At 46.8% G+C, this 17,772-nt stretch overlaps 1 protein-coding gene across 1 annotated transcript in view; it reads right to left on the reverse strand.

Annotated features, from left to right (window-relative positions):
- MTAP (methylthioadenosine phosphorylase) overlaps positions 1-17,772 on the reverse strand; it is a 46,581-nt gene that overhangs the window by 14,853 nt on the left and 13,956 nt on the right. The window contains exon 5 of the mRNA XM_081103852.1: positions 995-1,097. Within this exon, the coding sequence (XP_080959978.1) occupies positions 995-1,097 (103 nt within the window). The remainder of the gene's footprint in view (positions 1-994; positions 1,098-17,772) is intronic.

Consider the following 17,772-nt stretch of genomic DNA (forward strand, 5'->3'; position numbering starts at 1 on the left):
TGTCAGGTTGTCATCATTTACATTTGAGCTGAGTTTGGCCATTACTCTCCAGCCTTCTCTCTGGGATTAGAGTAAAATCTCAGAACAAAGGGGGCAGCCCCACAGAAGTCGGCATCAGGCCGTAGCCCTCAGAGAATAAAAATGGCTATCACAATTCAAAAGTCCGTCTCCTGCTCCATGCATGGTATTTTTCATATATTCCAGGTTTGGAATTCAGGTGCAACACAACAGATTAGAAGCATTGTCAGTGATGTACTAGCTAGTGAGATCAATTTTTAAATTAACATACAGAATATAAATACCTACACATGTTAGTCATTCAGTTGGTTCCAGACTATATACTCTTGACTAATATGCTAGTCTACACTAAATTATTTAAAAAGTATCCGGACAGCAAAATGAAAACTTATAAAGAAGGTAGGTTGCTACTTTGAGTGATTCAGCTTACAAATGACTGACAGTAGAGAAAGCATTATTAGCAAAGGGAAACAACTTTCACAAAACCTCGCATGGGACGTAAATTTGAGAGAAAGAGGGACTATGTGCTTATTAGCGAGGCCCAGTGAATTTTGTGCATGGGGGAGGGGGGGTGTCCCCTCAGCCTGGCCTGCACCCTCTCCAATCTGAGAACCCTTGGGGGATGTCGGGATTGCCTCTCGCAATCAGAGACAGCTGGCTCCTAACCACTCACCTGCCTGCCTGCCTGCCTGATCACCCCTAACCACCTCTGCCTTGGCCCTGCACCCGGGACCCAGGATTCCTTCCTCCAGCTGGCTGCAGTCACCCGGGACCCGGGCTTCCCTCCCTCTGGCTGTTTGCAGGGGCTGGCGGCTTCACTTGGGCCCAGCTTTGTCAGGATGTCCGGATGGTCATCCAGAAGACATCCAGTCTAATTAGCATATTACCCTTTTATTAGTATAGATTAATCTAACTCTAAATGCCAACCCAAGCCCTCACAATTTATTTTGGTGTGCTTTCCAGACAGATTACAAACCTCTCTCGTTTTGGGGCAGAACGGCTCAGCCATTGGGATGTGGCACACTCCTCTGGCACAGGAGTGACTCCCATCATAGAAGGTCTGAGGCCTCATGGTGGTCCTACAAAACAAAGTGAAAAGGTTTTGTTTCAAAGAAGGCCAACTTTCCTTGGCCAGGTGGCTCCTTTGGTTGAGTGTCCTCCCCTGCACCAAAAAGTTTTGGATTCCATTCCCAGTCAGGGTGCATATGGGAGGCAAACAATCAATGTTCCTCTATCACAGTGATGTGTTTTTTCTCTCTCTCTCCTTCCCTCTCTCAAATCAATAAAAACAGTGGATTCCAAAAAACGGTGGCGACATAAGTGGAAGCTACACTGACACACTCCCAGGACCAAACTGGAATTACAACGAAAATACAGAAAATCTGGAGAGAACCCTGATCACCAAGGACAGAAAGTGTAGACCGGTCCTTGCTGGTTTGGCTCAGTAGATGGAGCATTGGCCTACGGACTGAAGGGTCCCAGGTTTGATTCTGGTCAAGGGCACATGCCTGGGTTGAGGGCTTGATCCCTACTGTGGGGCATGCAGGAGGCAGCCAATCAACAATTCTATCTCATCATTGATGTTTTTGACTCTCTCTCCCTCTCCCTTCCTCTCTGAAATCAATAAAAATATATTTAGAAAAATAAAGAAAAGAAAGCAGAGACCAAACAGAGACTGATAGGAAGTGTGGAGGCACAAAAGGAGGGCTGGCGAGGCTCCCCTAGACAGCAGCTGTGGGGGGTTCCCACTGAGAACTCTGGGGCCTACAGCACAAGCTGGGCTCCCTTTCACAGAGCACTAGACCTGAGAAAGTTGCTCACATAACATCTGGCTATAAAAAGCAGCAGGACTGCTCTCTGGCAGCAATAGATGACTGGAAATGCTGGCACACTCATAAAGAGCCAATGCACAAAATTTTGGGGGCAGCCACTCACCTTGGCAGAGTGGACTGGAGTTGTGCGAGCAGAAGCCAGGGTTGGGGGCCCTAGGGTTAGACCTCAGAAGGCAGACACCCTGGTTTTCTATGCTGTGCTGAGTCATTCCCTCACGCTGCAGAGGACATCTTTCTCCCGTGGACCTTTGGGATCTAGGTCGTTTTGCTTGGGGAAAGGCAGTTGCCCCACTCTATTGGGAAAGCCCCTTACCCCTTCCTGTGGAGTTTCCAAGACCCATTAAGAGACTAAGAATAACAATCCACCTGCAGGCAGAAGTAATTGCCCCATCCTGTTGGAAAACCTCTTACCCCACAGTGTGGTCTATAGCCAGAGGCTAATCAAGACTGAATACAATCAGAATGCAGGCAGACATGGAACTCTGGAGGCTTTGAGTCTTTGCCTGATCTAATTTGGGGCCCAGGGCTAGGAAAAGCAGACCTGGTGCACATCTTGGTCCTTTCCAAAGGCACCCAGCCCCAACATAGGGAACCACAAGCTATGGATTGCTGATAGCTGCAAACAGGGTACTCAGGGGCAGTTAGAAACAGCGTCTGACACTGTCTTACATTACAGCTTGGGAAGCACAGTAGATCTATCTAATACATAGACACAAACCCAAATAGGCAGCCAAAATGGGGAGACAAAAAATCAAACAAGCCCCAAATGAAAGAACAAGAGAATTCTCCAGAAGAAAAGCTAAATGAAATGGAAATAAGAAATTTATCAAACATACAGTTCAGAATAATGATGGCAAAGATGCTCAACAGCATGAGAAAAGATACAGTAACTATGAAGAATAACATAACACTAATAAAGAACACAGTGGGGAGGAACACACAGCAGATGAGGGGAACTGAGGATTGGATCAGTGAACTAGAAGACAGCGTAGAAAAATCACTCAATCAACGAACCAAAAAGGAAAAAAAAACAGGACAGCTGGGAATAGAGGGATCATACCTCAACATAATAAATAAAGGCTATATATGACAAACCTACAGCCAATATCATACTCAATGGGAAAAAATTAAAACCATTTCCACTAAGAACAGGAACAAGACAGGGGTATCCCCTTTCACCACTCTTATTCAACATAACACCGGAAATGCTAGAAAAAGCGGTCAGACAAGAAGAAAACATAAATGGCATCCAAATTAGACAGGAGAAATTAAAACTCTCATTATTTGTAGATGGCATGATATTGACACCCTAAAGACTCCACCAAAATAATACTAAATTTAATAAAATGATTTTGGCAATGTAGCAGGATACAAAGTTAACACTCAGAAATCAATGGCGTTTTTATATATCAATAATGAATTCTCAGAAAGAGAAAGAAAACAAACAACCCTATTTACTATAGCAACCAAAAAGACTTGTACTTTGAAAACTACAGGACATTGAAAAAAGAGATAGAGGAAGATATAAAAAAATGGAAGACTATACCATGTTCATGGATTGATAGAATTAACATCATTAAAATGTCCATACCACCCAAAGCAATCTATAGATTCAATGCAATCCCTATTAAATTACCAATGGCATATTTCACAGATCTAAAATAAATACTCCAAAAACTTATATGGAACCAAAAAATCCCGAAATAGCCATAGCAATCTTAAGAAAAAACCAAGTTGGAGAGATCACAATACCAGATATCAAGTTATATTACTAAGCCACTGTAATCAAAACAGCCTGCTACTGGAACAAGAACAGATATATAGATCAATGGAACAGAACAGAGACCCCAGAAATCGACCCAAGTCATTACATTCAATTAATATTTGATAAAGGAATGAAGAACATACAATGGAGTCAAGACAGTCTCTTCAGTAAATGGCGCTGGGAAAATTGGACTGATACATGCAAAAATATGAAACCAGACCACCAACTTATAACATACACTAGAATAAACTTAAAATGGATAACTTAAATGTAAGACGTGAAACAATAAAAACCCTAGGAGAAGCCATAGCAGCAAAGTCTCTGACATTTCTCATAGCAATGTGTTTATGGATACATCTCTTAGGGCAAAAGAAACTAAGAAGAAAAATAAACAAATGGGATTACATCAAAATAAAAATTTTCTGCACAGCAAAAAGAAACTATCAACAAAATAAACAGGTAGCCCACTATATGGGAGAACATATTAGCCAATGATACATCTGATAAAGGTTAATATCCAAAATATAAAAGGAACTCATTCAACTTAACTAAAGGAAGACAAACAATCCAATTAAAAAATGGGCAAAGGACCTAAATAGACACTTCTCAAAAGTGGACATACAGATGGCCAAGAGACATATAAAAAAATCCTCAAAGTCATTGATCATCAGAGAGATGCAAATTAAAATGACAAATTAAAACACCTGTCAGAATGGTTACCATCAACAAATGACAAGTACTGGCAAAGTTGTAAAGAAAAGGGAACCCTAGTACACTGCTGGTGGGAATGCAGATTGGTGCAGCCATTAGCTACAATCTGTAAACAGCCCAAGTGCCTATCAGTAGATGAGTGGATAAAAAAGCTGTAGTACATTTACAGCATGAAGGGTATTATGCTAAGCAAAATAAGCCAGTCAGAGAAAGATAAGTATCACATGATCTCACTCATATGTGGAATCTAATGAACAAAATAAACTGATTAACAAAATGAATCCAGAGACACAGAAGCATGGAACAGACTGTTGAATCTCAGAGGAAAGGCGGGGATGTGTGGGAAGAGATCAACCGAAGAACTTATATACAGATATACATAACCCACGGACATAAACAATAGGATGAAGGGCTGGGGCAGGGAGCCTGGGTGGGCTATAAGGGGTCAATGGGAGAAATAAGGGAACATATGTAATACTTTCAACAATAAAGATTTTTTAAGAACAATAAGAGAAAATCAATAAAAACACATTAAAAATAATTTTTTAAAAAAGGCCATCTCTCCATTCTCTGGGGCTGGTGAAATCAACTCTATATAGATCAACATTTTGGTCCTCACTCCAGAATCAATAGCTCTGGATAAGCTGAAGGCAAATGGTAAAAACGCAGCTTCAGGATGGTATTTGGCTTCCCTGGCCCTGGGTTGGTGGCAGCGTACTTTCCAACAGATGCCTGTGATCTGGTGGCTGTGACAGGATAAGCACACTGTTTTGCAGATACAGCTCAACTCTGGGCTCAGGAGGGCAGATCAAACACTTAAGAAGTCAACGTGAATATTCCCAATCACTGTAAATGTAGAGGACCGAATACTGAGCCCCATTAATATCCATCACCTCGATTCAACAATTTCCAAAATTTGGTCATATATGCTTTATCTGTTAGCATTTCCCTGGTGGCAAATCCCAGGCTTTTGTCATGCACCCCTACTTCAGATGGACCAAAATATGTGGACTATTTCCACTGCCATGTCATTACCACATAAATAAAAATAACATTAATTCCGCAGTATCAGCTAATACATAGACCATATGCAAATTTCCCTGTTGTCCTTAAAAATGTCCTTTTTGAAAAAACAGTTGCTTTGTTAGTTTCGGGTCCATTAAAAGCCTTCATCTTGCAGTTGATTGTCATTTACTGAGCCCTGACACTAGTAGCCCAAAGCCACCTTGCTCAAAGATGAGGCCTCAGTGCGGGGGAGGAATGAAGACCTGTCAGTGTTTTATTAAATATATTTTTTGATTGATTTCAGAGGGGAGGGGAAAGGGAGAGACAGAACCATCCATGATGAGAGAGAAGCACTGTCAGTGGTTTAAGGGAAAAGCTAACTTAACCCCGAAGAAATTCCAGATGGGTTGAACAAAAGGTCAAGTGATTGCTCCAGCCCGTGTGATCAGGGGTTTTTCTCTTTTTGTAAAACCGACCAATAAAATGTTGCCACATACTCCAGCTCTGGCTTGGCTCCAGCCTCCAATGAGTCAAGCGTTAGTAACATCTCTACTAACAGCAGTGATTAAAACCTTCAGTTGCTATACGCCACTAGACACCACGTGATAACACCCTCATCTCATCTACCTCTGTCCTCTCCTCTATCTCCACCCCTTCTTCACCTAATCACTCCTCTCTTTGTTCTGAACTTTTACCTTAAGATATGACATGTGTTATTCATGCTTCATGTTATGCTGTAAATATGTGATACTTATTGACTCCTGTTTTAATTCTCTCAAGTGGAACATTTTACATTTTTCTCTTTAAACAAAGCTCCCCAACTGCTAGCTATACAGCTGATAGCAAATTGGAAAATGGAGAGTCAAGAAGACATGGCAATCATAAAATATAGTGTTTAGCCACCCACTTATAAGGACTTTATGAGGATTAAGTCAACCACGAAGGCCAGATATCCCACAGCAGCTCAGAAATGAGGTCTGGGCTAGAGACAGAATCGGAAGCCAGTACCAAGGACAAGCTGTGGCTGAGGAGGGGGATATCAGAACACCCCACCTTGAAAGGGGCAAGTGAAGCAGGCAACCCCAGGAAGAAACAGAGACTTTAAAATCAGTATTTATCATGGTTTTGGGACTCATCCAGGAAGGAAAGTAGAGATGAGAAAGACCTCCTTACATAGCCTGCCCACTTATTTGTGGGACTTTGTATGACTGACTTAAGTGACAACACATTCAGCGAAAGGCTTAATTAAATCACTATAAACGGCAATACTCCTGTACAGTATAAAATGACGAGACACGATCAATGATGAGTAACACTGAGCAATGGGGCTCCTAGTCACAGGTGCGGTGAGGGATGACACCACCCAAGGGAAAAATGCTAGAGTGCAAAGGAGAGAAATTTTAAGAGTTCTGATGCTTTCTTAGGGTTTGTTTTTTTTAAAATATATTTTTATTGATTTCAGAGAGGAAGGGAGAGGAAGAGATAGAAACACTAATGATGAGAGAGAATCACTGATTGGCTGCCTCCTGCACACCCCCTACTGGGGACTGAGCCAACAACCTGGGCATGTACCCTTGACTGGAATCAAACCCGGGACCCTTCAGTCCGCAGGCTGACACTCTGTCCACTGAGCCAAAACGGCTACAGCTTTCTGAGGGTTTTTAATTAGCGAAATGAGAGTTTTAAAAATTGAGCAAAATGCCAGAAGTAAACTTATCAGGTAGGTCCCACACAGTGGGGACAGCCACCTGATGGAGCCAGTACTAACAGGGGATCTGCCTGTTGACTGCCAATTTGCAGCCCAAACAGCTCTTCCAGTCGAATGGTTCGCTCTCATTTTTTAAAAAAAATATATTTTATTGATTTTTTACAGAGAGGAAGGGAGAGGGATAGAGAGTTAGAAACATCGATGAGAGAGAAACACCGATCAGATGCCTCCTGCACACTCCCCACTGGGGATGTGCCCACAACCAAGGTACATGCCCTTGACCGGAATCGAACCTGGGACCTTTGAGTCCGCAGGCCGTCGCTCTATCCGCTGAGCCAAACTGGTTAGGGCCGCTCTCATCTTGAGTGTTCTCACTGATATGGAGAATACATGAGAAACGTCATTTTACGCCTGATTTGATCTTGTTACTAAATGTGTCTGGTTTCTGTTCTTTCTTCATAAGGCACTTAATAGCAACAGCTGCACTGAACCCTCCAGCAGTTACATCCCAAGAGACTCTGATGTAATAACATCTCCGTTTTAGATGGCAGGCATTTGCATTTAGGGGTCAGTAATCATTGGTGCAAAGAGCTATTGCCACTATTGCCTTGAGAATGACCAAGCACCTGGCACACAGTATTCACTCAAATCACATCAGAGATGGAGGCAGGTATAGCAGAAGCAAGCATTTGGAGTAGCATTTGGAAGACAGTTTCCAGGAGGAAGAACCTATGTCTGCAACAGTGCCCGGGGGGACCTTTTCCTGACAAGGGGGCCCTTGAGGGAATCTGTTCTTCCTTCCATCAAGAGACAGAACTGAAATCTATTCCTGAGCCCATGGTTCAGTGTGCCTCGGCCTCAGGCAATGTCAAACTGGCTGGATCTGGCGGGAGGCTGTGTTCCAGCTGTGGCTGACAAGAATGAGAAGGACCACACTCCTTGAAAGCAACCCAGACCAAGGACAAGAGTTTAGAGTGGTGGCTGCCCTACTGACTTGTGAAAGGGGCAAAGAGGCATGTGGTGGCAGGTGGAGTGCATCCCCGTGCCCCCGAAGATATCTACATCTTAATGCTCAGAACCTGTGAATATGTTATTTTACAGAGCAAAGGGGAACTAAGGATACAGATGGAATTGAGGTTGCTAGCCAGCTGACAATAAAATGGAAAAACTATCCTGGATTAACTGAATGGGCTCAATGTCATCATAAGAGTCCATACACATGGAAGAAGGAGGCAGAAGAGTCAATGTCAGAGTCATGAGATCCAAGAAGGACTCAACCCACCATGGCATTGAAGATGGAAGGGGCCACAAGCCAAGGAATGCAGGTGGAAAAGAGGAAGGAAACATTCTCCCCCAGAGCCTCCAGAAAGGAATGCAGCTCTGCTGACATCTAGTCAGTGACACCTACCTTAGACGCCTACAGAATAAGATAATCAGTTTGTATTCTTTAAGTCACTAAGTTTGAGGTAATTTGTTACAGCAGCAACAGGAAACTAATTCACATGCTTATCTGGCTTAAGATATCGCTAATTCGGTTGTGGGTAATAATAAAAAACTGATGATGACGGTCTGCCCCCAATTCTTGCTTTAATCGGAACCCTCCCAGCTCAGCAAGGTGACTGCTGATTTCACCTCTCTGTTCGCTTGGGACATGCACTGGAAACCAGACTTGAGGGACTTGACTGGTCTGAGTGGTTTTACTGTCCATTCGCCAGCTCTGTGCCTCTAGAAAGTCACTGATCTTGTTACACCTCAGTTTATATCAGTTTCCTCCTATTTAAAATGAGGAATTAATACCACCCACCTTCTACGGTCCGTGTGGAGGCTGAATGAGCACACACGAAGCAACTGCTCAGCACTTGTCTCTACTGTTTAGGGCCAACCTGCCAACCGCAGAGCATGGCACATTCCGGGCCCAGGCAGGGGTGCCCCCCAAGCTGCTCAGAGTTGTCACACAGGAATGCGTGCTCAGCAACGTTAGTGTACAAACAAAAAACTGCCCGTGGAAGAGACAGAACGCCGCTGTGTCCTGGCGAGTGAAACGAGTCCCAGACTCAGGAGGGAACGGGGCACTCTCACACAGAGCAGGGAGAAAGCCCAGAGAAAGACAGACTGGGGGGCTGTTTCTGGATCGAGGCTCTTGGATTGACTGTGTTGTCACGACAAGCCTCAGCGTGCAGGAGCGAGCAGGAGTCAAGGATTTCATCAGCAGAGCCGGGCCAACGCCGGCTGCTCAGCAGGTGACTGGTTTTGGGGAACTGATTTTAGCGAAGTCACTTAAAGGCTACTCAAACAGGGATGCCCACGGACAGAGACAAGTTCAGTTTTTAGAAACTGAGTAAAATAAGAAAACTGTTCAACCCCCTCGACTTTAAAGCCTGAGCGCTGATGGGAAGAGGGGCTCTCAGCAGCAAGCTTGTCACCTCGACCCCCAGTGACAAACTGCTGGCCCTTTATCCAAGTTATGTTCACACAGATAACAGGACACAAACGTTGGCTGAAATACTAACAGGAAGCAGAAAACAATCAAACTTCCCACTCAGGGGCCAGCTGAAATAAATCCTATACCCAACAACAAAACAGTGTGTAGCTGGTAAGGAACATCATGGCGGATGTCTGGCCATATATATATATATATATATATATATATATATATATATATACACACACACACACACACACACACACACACACACACACACACACACGTAGCATGGTGCACGAAATTTGTGCACTGGGGTGGGGGTGGGGGTGGGGGTAAGGGGCACCTCAGTCTGGCCTTCACCCTCTCCAATCTGAGACCCCTCAGGGAATGTCCGACTGCCTGTTTGTGCCCACACTTTTAACAGATAACAGCTCCATTGTTGTTTCTTTCTTATGCTTAAAACCATTGGAATCAGTAGGTATTCAAAGTGTGTATACATTTTGGGGGGACACCCTGTATATCTCTAGTCAGCGGTGAAAGAAACCAACAGCAGACTTGGAACCCCCAGACAGGGAACCTCGCTCACTCCCCACATGTCTCCCCACTTCACTTTCCACCTTCGTGGGCAGTGGGAGAATCAACGTTTTCTCTCATTAATTTGGAAAAGCACGTCCTGTCACCCACTGCTCGGCAGGAGTGAGCTAGGCCCCAAGCAAGCGAGGCTCAGTCAGGGCAGCCTTCGCTCATGCGTGCTGGCACCCAAAGTGCACATTCCTCCTCTACCGTTGCCCCGACTATCACAATATTTCACTGAGAGGATGGAATTCCTCTCCGTCTCTGGGTTCTTGATCTTGAACTATGACCGAAGGCACCTCAGCGAGGGCTGCCCGTGCCCACCAGGTGTGTCTGTCTGCACCTGCTCCTGCCTCAGCACCTGCATTAACCCCCCAGAGGTGATCTCGACGCTGCACTGGCCTCCGTGGGAACAGGGTGTCACCACTCCGCCCTCTCACTGTCATCTCACAGGCGCCCACCCTCAGCACCCAGAACACCCAGACACTCTCCAAAGGAAGTGAGCGCATCAGAGGGGACGTGTGCACATCCTATGGGGGTGTTAGGCATGCTGGGGTTGATGGAAGTGTGGGGGGAACTTGTGCACGCCTAGGTCTGTGACTGCTGCAGGCGCGAGGGTGACAGTGTGCTGGGGGATGTTCGCACGCAAGTGGGGGAGGAGAGGATGTGCACACGGGAGGCCTCTGGCTTTGCAGATCCAAAAACCCCTGTGGTGCGGCCAGGAGGACATCAGTCTGGCTGTCCCTGCGATCCTGCACCTTTTGGGACAGGAGGCGGGACTTGCGCAGCCACTCCTGGGCGCTGATGGCCTGCAGGCACTACTTCAGCTCAGCTCAGCCTGCAGGCTCCACTTGGCACGCTCTCAGCTGCCACCGCAGCCACGTGGGGAGTACAGGCCGCCCTCCGCCGGCCTGCCTCCCCTGTCCAGAGGCTCTCTGCACGCTGCTCACCTGCCCGGAGTGACTGGGGGCTGGGCGGAAGCCAGGTGTCCTGCCCTGCCCAACCAGGGCCGCTCCGCCCGTGCGTGCTGACGCCCTGCCCCGCCGGGTCAGGGATCCGGGTCCGTCCCTCCGGCAGCCTCGCGCACTGCTGCCCCCCCCCCCCCCCAGCAGGGTTAGAACAAAAGGATTATTTATACCCTAGGCAATTTGCATAACTTCAAGATGGACAGGATGAAGCAGGAGCCTCCGACGTTTCTAGGTGTGTATGGGTGTGGGTGTGCACACACACATGTATGGACAGCGCCGTCCAGAGCATGTACATAAGTGAAGGTCAAATCCTAGAAGATTCAGCTCAGGAGTCAGGGTACAAAGGCACTTAGAGAAGGGAAGGGAGCTGAAAACTACAGTGGGGACAGAAGGCAATAATTGGCATGAATGGCAATAAATTAAGAATTTGAATGAGTCTGTCCTATTAACCAGAAGGAATTGAAAGATTATGAATTTGGACCAACATCTTTAAGATCCTCCCACTCCCTGCTAATGACTGCCCCTAACTGTCATGGTGCCACAGGAAAGAAGAAAAACAAATTGATATTTATATCCCAACGAGGCAATAGTGCTTAATAAACAGATAACATAGGTTTCCCTTCATATTGCCTATTTTCCAACAGGTCTTGATAAACAGAGTACAAGAATAAAATCCTGGCTCTGACACAGGTGGTGAGTAACCACCCAAAGATCATCAGCATCAACGACAAAAGGAACTAGGACAAAATTACAACAAAATTACAGGAAGAGCTCAGTGAGGTATTCTATATAAAGAATTAGGGCTTAATGGGGTGGGATGAGGACACATTTGTAATACCTTAACTAATAAAGAATAAAAAAAAAAGAATTAGGGCACCCCCACCCCTCAAATACACAGTTAATGCCGAAGTGTGGTGTTAGCAGGTGGTTATCACTGCCGTTATACTCGATAATCAGATTCAAGGGGAAACCCCCACAGAAGACTGCGGACGGATGCATGGTTTTCAGAACCCTCTGACTGCATCTTTTTTTATTTTAGTTTTAGGGCCTAGTATGGAAACTAACTTCGAAGGGAGTCAGTTAGGGTGAAGAAGGGATTTTCGGTCAAGAAATGACCCAAACGCCCTAACCGGTTTGGCTCAGTGGATAGAACGTCGGCCTGCGGACTGAATGGTCCCAGTTCGATTCTGGCCAAGGGCATGTACCTTGGTTACGGGCACATCCCCAGTAGGGGGTGTGCAGGAGGCAGCTGACGGATGTTTCTCTCTCATCGATGTTTCTAACTCTCTATCCCTCTCCCTTCCACTCTGTAAAAAATCAATAAAATATATTTAAAAAAAAATAAAGAAAGAAATGACCCAAACGAGGACAGTGGAGACAGAGGAGAGAGAGGGTGGGACTCCAGGCAGGCAGAGCAGTACTCAGAGACGGACCGGACGGAGGGTGACAGCTCCCAGCAGTGACTATGGGGTGCAGGTCAGGGCCAGGCTCACCAACTTAGCAATTCCCCAAGTAAAGAATGGGGGGCTTGGGAGAAGGAGTGTGGGGTTAGAAGGCAATGAAGGGGACTAATTTAATCTTTACTACAAAGTCTGAGGTATCTCTGGGACCTTGTCCTGCAGCCAGTATGGCTCCTGGGGGACAGGGTGGAGCTAGAAGTCCGTGTGTGAGTGATGGTTGAGGTCATCGGCTTTGGAGAAAAACCGGAATTCAAACCCCACAGGTCCCAATTACTAGCAAATGGCCAGTATTTCTGAGCTGAAGTTTCTTCAGCTATAAACTGGGGAAATTACCCTTGTGTGCAGCAAACAGGATGGATCCGTGGCACCTCCTAGGAATTCCAAAACTGGGAGCTCACCAGCATTTCTATTCACAGTGAGGCTGCCCCGGGAAGTGGCAGCAGAGCACAAGGCCAGAGGAGCTGGCCTCCTCCAGGGAGGGGCTGCCCCCCCTGCTGGGGGTGAAGGAAGCTTGTTTTCTTCCTGATGAAGAGGTACTTTCTCAAGCAAGAGTGAAAGAGACGGGCAGGAAGCTGCGAGAACAAGAAGGGTTTACGCAGCAGCTGAGGGGAATGCTCAGCAAAGGCCTCCTGCCTGACTTTACCACGAGCTCCCATTTCCACTGCGAATGCCCACCCTGCCCAAGAGGCCGAGAGCGATGATGTCATTGGTATCAGGGTGCACCCGAACTTCCCAGCCGGGCTTTAGAGGGTGGAACAAAGAACTCCAGATGGGATATGGAAGGGGAAGCCCAAGGCCATGTCTTTGGGAGGGGGAATAACCTGACATAGTAATCCCTCGGCACTTTGTGTACAGCGGGACTTTCCTGATGAGTAAGCGTTCCCCAGGAGCAAGCTCACCTCAGCTGCTTTCTGGGGTGAGCCAGTGTGTGAAACCTCTATATTAATCATGTGAGAAAAAGATGCAGGAGCAAGACAGTATATGGTCAACCACGTAAGTAACAAATGAATACCCCCACAGCCTTTTCTTTCTAATGCCATCCTATCTACTAATAGACAAACATGGTAATTGACTGTACCTTCGCTACACCTCCCATTGACTAATCAGCGATATGCAAATTAACCACCAACAAAGATGGCAGCTAATTTGCATACTGCAGGCAGGGCAGGACAGCGCCAGCCACCAGCGTGAGCCGCTGTCCAGGCTCCTGTGGGTGACCCCAGAAGCCGCCTGCCTGCCGCCCGTGATTGGATCCGGTCCTGGGCTGCAGGCCAGCCCCCAAAGCCCCAGAAGCCGCCTGATATGGCAGTAACTCTATCAGTAAGCACTCTGAAAGTCAGTGGCATAAATGCACCAATTAAAAGACAGATTATGAGGGTGAATCAAAAACAAAACCCACTTTAAATATAAAGACACATATAGATTAAAAGTAAATGAATTAAGCTGCAGCCTGTTTTGCTCAGTGGATAGAGCATTAGTCCCATGGACTGAAGGGTCCCAGGTTCGATTCCAGTCAAGGGCATGTACTTCAGTTGCTGGCTTGATCCCCAGTCCCTATCAAAGCATGTGCAGGGGGCAACCAATCAATGTGTCTCCCCCTTTCCCTTCACTGTCTCTAAAATTCAATGGAAAAATATCCTTGGGTGAAGATTAACAAAAACAAAGTAAATGGATTAAGTAACATTAAAGAGATTATAAGAAAAATATATTCCAAATTTTGTTAGCTGTATAATGGTTATGTTTAAATTATTAACACCTAAGAAATTGGGTGAAGGGTACATATAATATGCTGTAGTATTTTATAGGTTTTTTTTTAACATGTATGAGATTATTTCAAATTAAAATATTAAAAAATTAAAAATTAATAAAATATTAATTGAAATGTATCTGTATTACAGGAAAAATCTCCTAATTGCTTCTAGCATAACTTATTAAATTGTGCTAAAATTTACAAGGGTTCAATTAAAAAATATCTTAATTCTAAATGATATAATAGAAAATATATAATAGTGCAGTTATAAGCACTTATCTGAAAATACAAATTTAAAGAAGTGAATTTAAAGAAGGGATTAGCCAAAGAAAATATATGCACACCCATGGACACAGACAACAGTATGGTGATGGCCAGAGAGAAGTGGGGGGCAAGAGCTGGGTAGAGGGAGCAAAAGGGGGGGAAACAGGGTCATCCTACATAATAAAAGGGTAATATGCAAATTGACCCTAACGGCAGAACGACTGGGAATGACTGGTCACTATGACACACACTGACCATGAGGGGGCAGATGCTCAATACAGGAGCTGCTCCCTGGTGGTCAGTGCGCCCACAGGAGGAACTCTGCTCAGCCACAAGCCAGGCTGATGGCTGCCAGCACAGCGGTGGTGGCGGGAGCCTCTCCTGCCTCAGCAGCACTAAGGATGTCCGACTGCAGCTTAGGCCTGTTCCCCCTGGCAAGTGGACATCCCCCGAGGGCTCCCAGGCTGCCAGAGGGATGTCTGATTGCCAACGTAGGACAAATCCCCCAGGGAGCAGGCCTAAGCCAGCAGGGAGACATCCCCCGAGGGGTCCCAGACTGCGAGAGGGCACAGGCCGGGCTAAGGGACCACCTGAGTGCACAAATTTTTGTGCCCCGGGCTCCTAGTCTAATCTAATAAAGACAAATAGGGTAATTAACCGTACTTCCAACACACTTCCCATTGGCTAATCAGGGTAATATGCAAATTAACTGCCAACCAAGATGGCAGCTGGCAGCCAGGCAGCTGAAGCGAACAGGAGGCTTGCTTGCTCCAGTGATGGAGGAAGCCAAGGTTCCACGCCTGCCTTGCCAGGCTCTGAGCTGCACTCTAAGAAACAATGTTGCAATTATAGAAGCCAAACAAACCCCAAATACCTGCTTTCAGCAGCCAAGGCCTCAAGCTGGAGCTGGCCTCAGAGCTAAAGCTGGCTCTCAGCTCCAGTGACAGCCATAGAAGGTAAATAAATCCCAGAGTACAAGAAAAAAAGGAGAGGTTGGGAGCTTCAGTCACCCGCCAGCCTGAAAACGGCCCTTAGCCCCTCACCCAGACTGGCCAGGCACCCCAGTGGGGACCCCCACCCTGAAGGGGGTGCGACCAGCTGCAAACAGCCATCAGCCCCTCACCGAGGCTGGCCAGGCACCCAAGCGGGATCCCCACCCTGATCCGGGGCACCCTTCAGGGCAAACCAGCTGGCCCCCACCCATGCACCAGGCCTCTATCCTATATAGTAAAAGGGTAGTATGCAAACTGACCCTAAGAGCAGAAAGACTGGGAATGACTGTTCACTATGATACACACTGACCACCAGGGGGCAGACGCTCAATGCAGGAGCTGCCCCCTGGTGGTCAGGGCGCTCTCACATGGGAGGAGCTCTGCTCAGCCACAGCCAGGCTTATGGCTGCCAGTATAGTGGTGGTGGTGGGAGCCTCTCCTGCCTCCTCAGCAGTGCTAAGGATGTCCAACTGCAGCTTAGGCCTGCTCTCCACTGGCAAATGGACATCCCCGGAGGGCGGCCGGGCTGCCAGAGGGATGTCTGATTGCCAGCTTGGGCCCAATCCCCCAGGGAGCAGGCCTAAGCCAGCAAGTGGTCATCCCCTGAGGGGTCCCAGACGACTGTGAGAGGGCACAGGCCGGGCTGAGGGATGCCCCCCCACCGAGTGCACAAATTTTTGTGCACTGGGCCTCTAGTAATAATAATAAAAGGCTAATATGCAAATTGACTGAACGGCAGAATGGCCGGTTGCTATGATGCGCACTGGCCAGCAGGGGGCAGACCCTAATGCAGGAGCTGCCCCCTGGTGGTCAGTGCACTTCCATAAGGGGAGTGCCACTCAGTTAGAAGCTGGCTCATGGCTGGCCAGAACAGAAGTGGTGGCAGGAGCCTCTCCCACTCCGTGGCAGCACTAAGAATGTCCAACTAATGGTTTAGGCCCGATCCCTTGGGGGTGTAAGCCTTTAGTCGGACATCCCCCAAGGGCTCCCTGGCTGCCAGAAGGATGTCTGACTGCAAGCTTAGGCCTGATCCCCCAGAGAGTGGGTCTAAGTCAACAGGTGGACATCCCCCAAGGGGTCCTGGACTGCATATGGGCGCAGGCCGGGCTGAGAACCGCCCCCCCACCACTGAGTCCACAAGTTTTTGTGCACCGGGCCTCTAGTCTATAATACTTGAGCAATGTGGATCATTCTGAATAAGGAGTTTTAAACTCTGCTATATTAAACAGCCACATTATAGCCCTGGCCAGGTTGCTGTTGGTTGGAGCCTCATCCTGCACACCAAAAGGTTGTAGGTAAGATTCCTGGTTGGGGTGTGTATGGGAGGCAACCAATGGATGTTTCTCTCTCTTCCTTCCTCTCCCTAAATTAATAAACATATCCTTGGGTGAAGATTAAAAAAAAAAAAAAAAATCAAACCACCACCATAGTACAACCATTTTCTTAAACTATTATCTCCAAACCCTTGAACTCTGACAGCCACAGAGACTTTGATGATATCCCCTAAACACAAACTCCAGCTCCTTCTCCCTTGGTGTGACCACATTCATTCAATCACTCAAAAAATACTGACCAAACAACCACAGGCCAGGCAATGTGGGTGTTAGGGATAAAGCAGCAAACAGGAGGGTCTTTACCACAGATGGTTTATATTCTATCACAGGGGCAGACAGACAATACATATATAGTGTCAGGTGCTCAACAATGACAGGACAAATGACAGGGGCTGGGAGGAGCATGTAATGATTTTAATCTACCCGTTACATATTAGGCTGAACCACATGAAACTGCCGATCTCCGACCATTTCTAATTTACAGAATGCTCCATTTCCTACGGGTCTATCTGAGAGCTTCCTTTCATAGGGGGACAATCAAGAATCCTTCTGATGGACGACAAATTATAACAAATCCCCGAAAGGCAGCAGACACCCAGAACTGGCTGACTCAACCTCCCTTCCATAACAGAAGACGAAGGAGAGGCTCTGGGTATAGTAAGTTCAGAGGTAACAAGGGGAGGAGCAGGATGACTGCAGGGTGGTCTAAGTGACTGAATGGGGGACTCTGGTAGGAACCCCAAATAGCTCACACTCTTTGGCACTTCTCCCCACCACTCTGAATGAAGGTGCAGAGCGCAGTCACCTGTCTCCATCCAGAGCACCCCGGGAGGCAGTTATTTCCACCAGGAATGGGGCGCGGGAGGGGCGGGAAGGAATCCCCACCGGACTCCCACGTTCCCTTGTGATTTCTTCCACCACTTCTAAAGGCAGAAGCAGCCCAGGATCCTGGCAGCCTATTGCTGTT

Source organism: Myotis nattereri (genome assembly GCF_964212035.1).
Source record: "Myotis nattereri genome assembly, chromosome: 12".
NCBI classification, from domain to species: domain Eukaryota; kingdom Metazoa; phylum Chordata; class Mammalia; order Chiroptera; family Vespertilionidae; genus Myotis; species Myotis nattereri.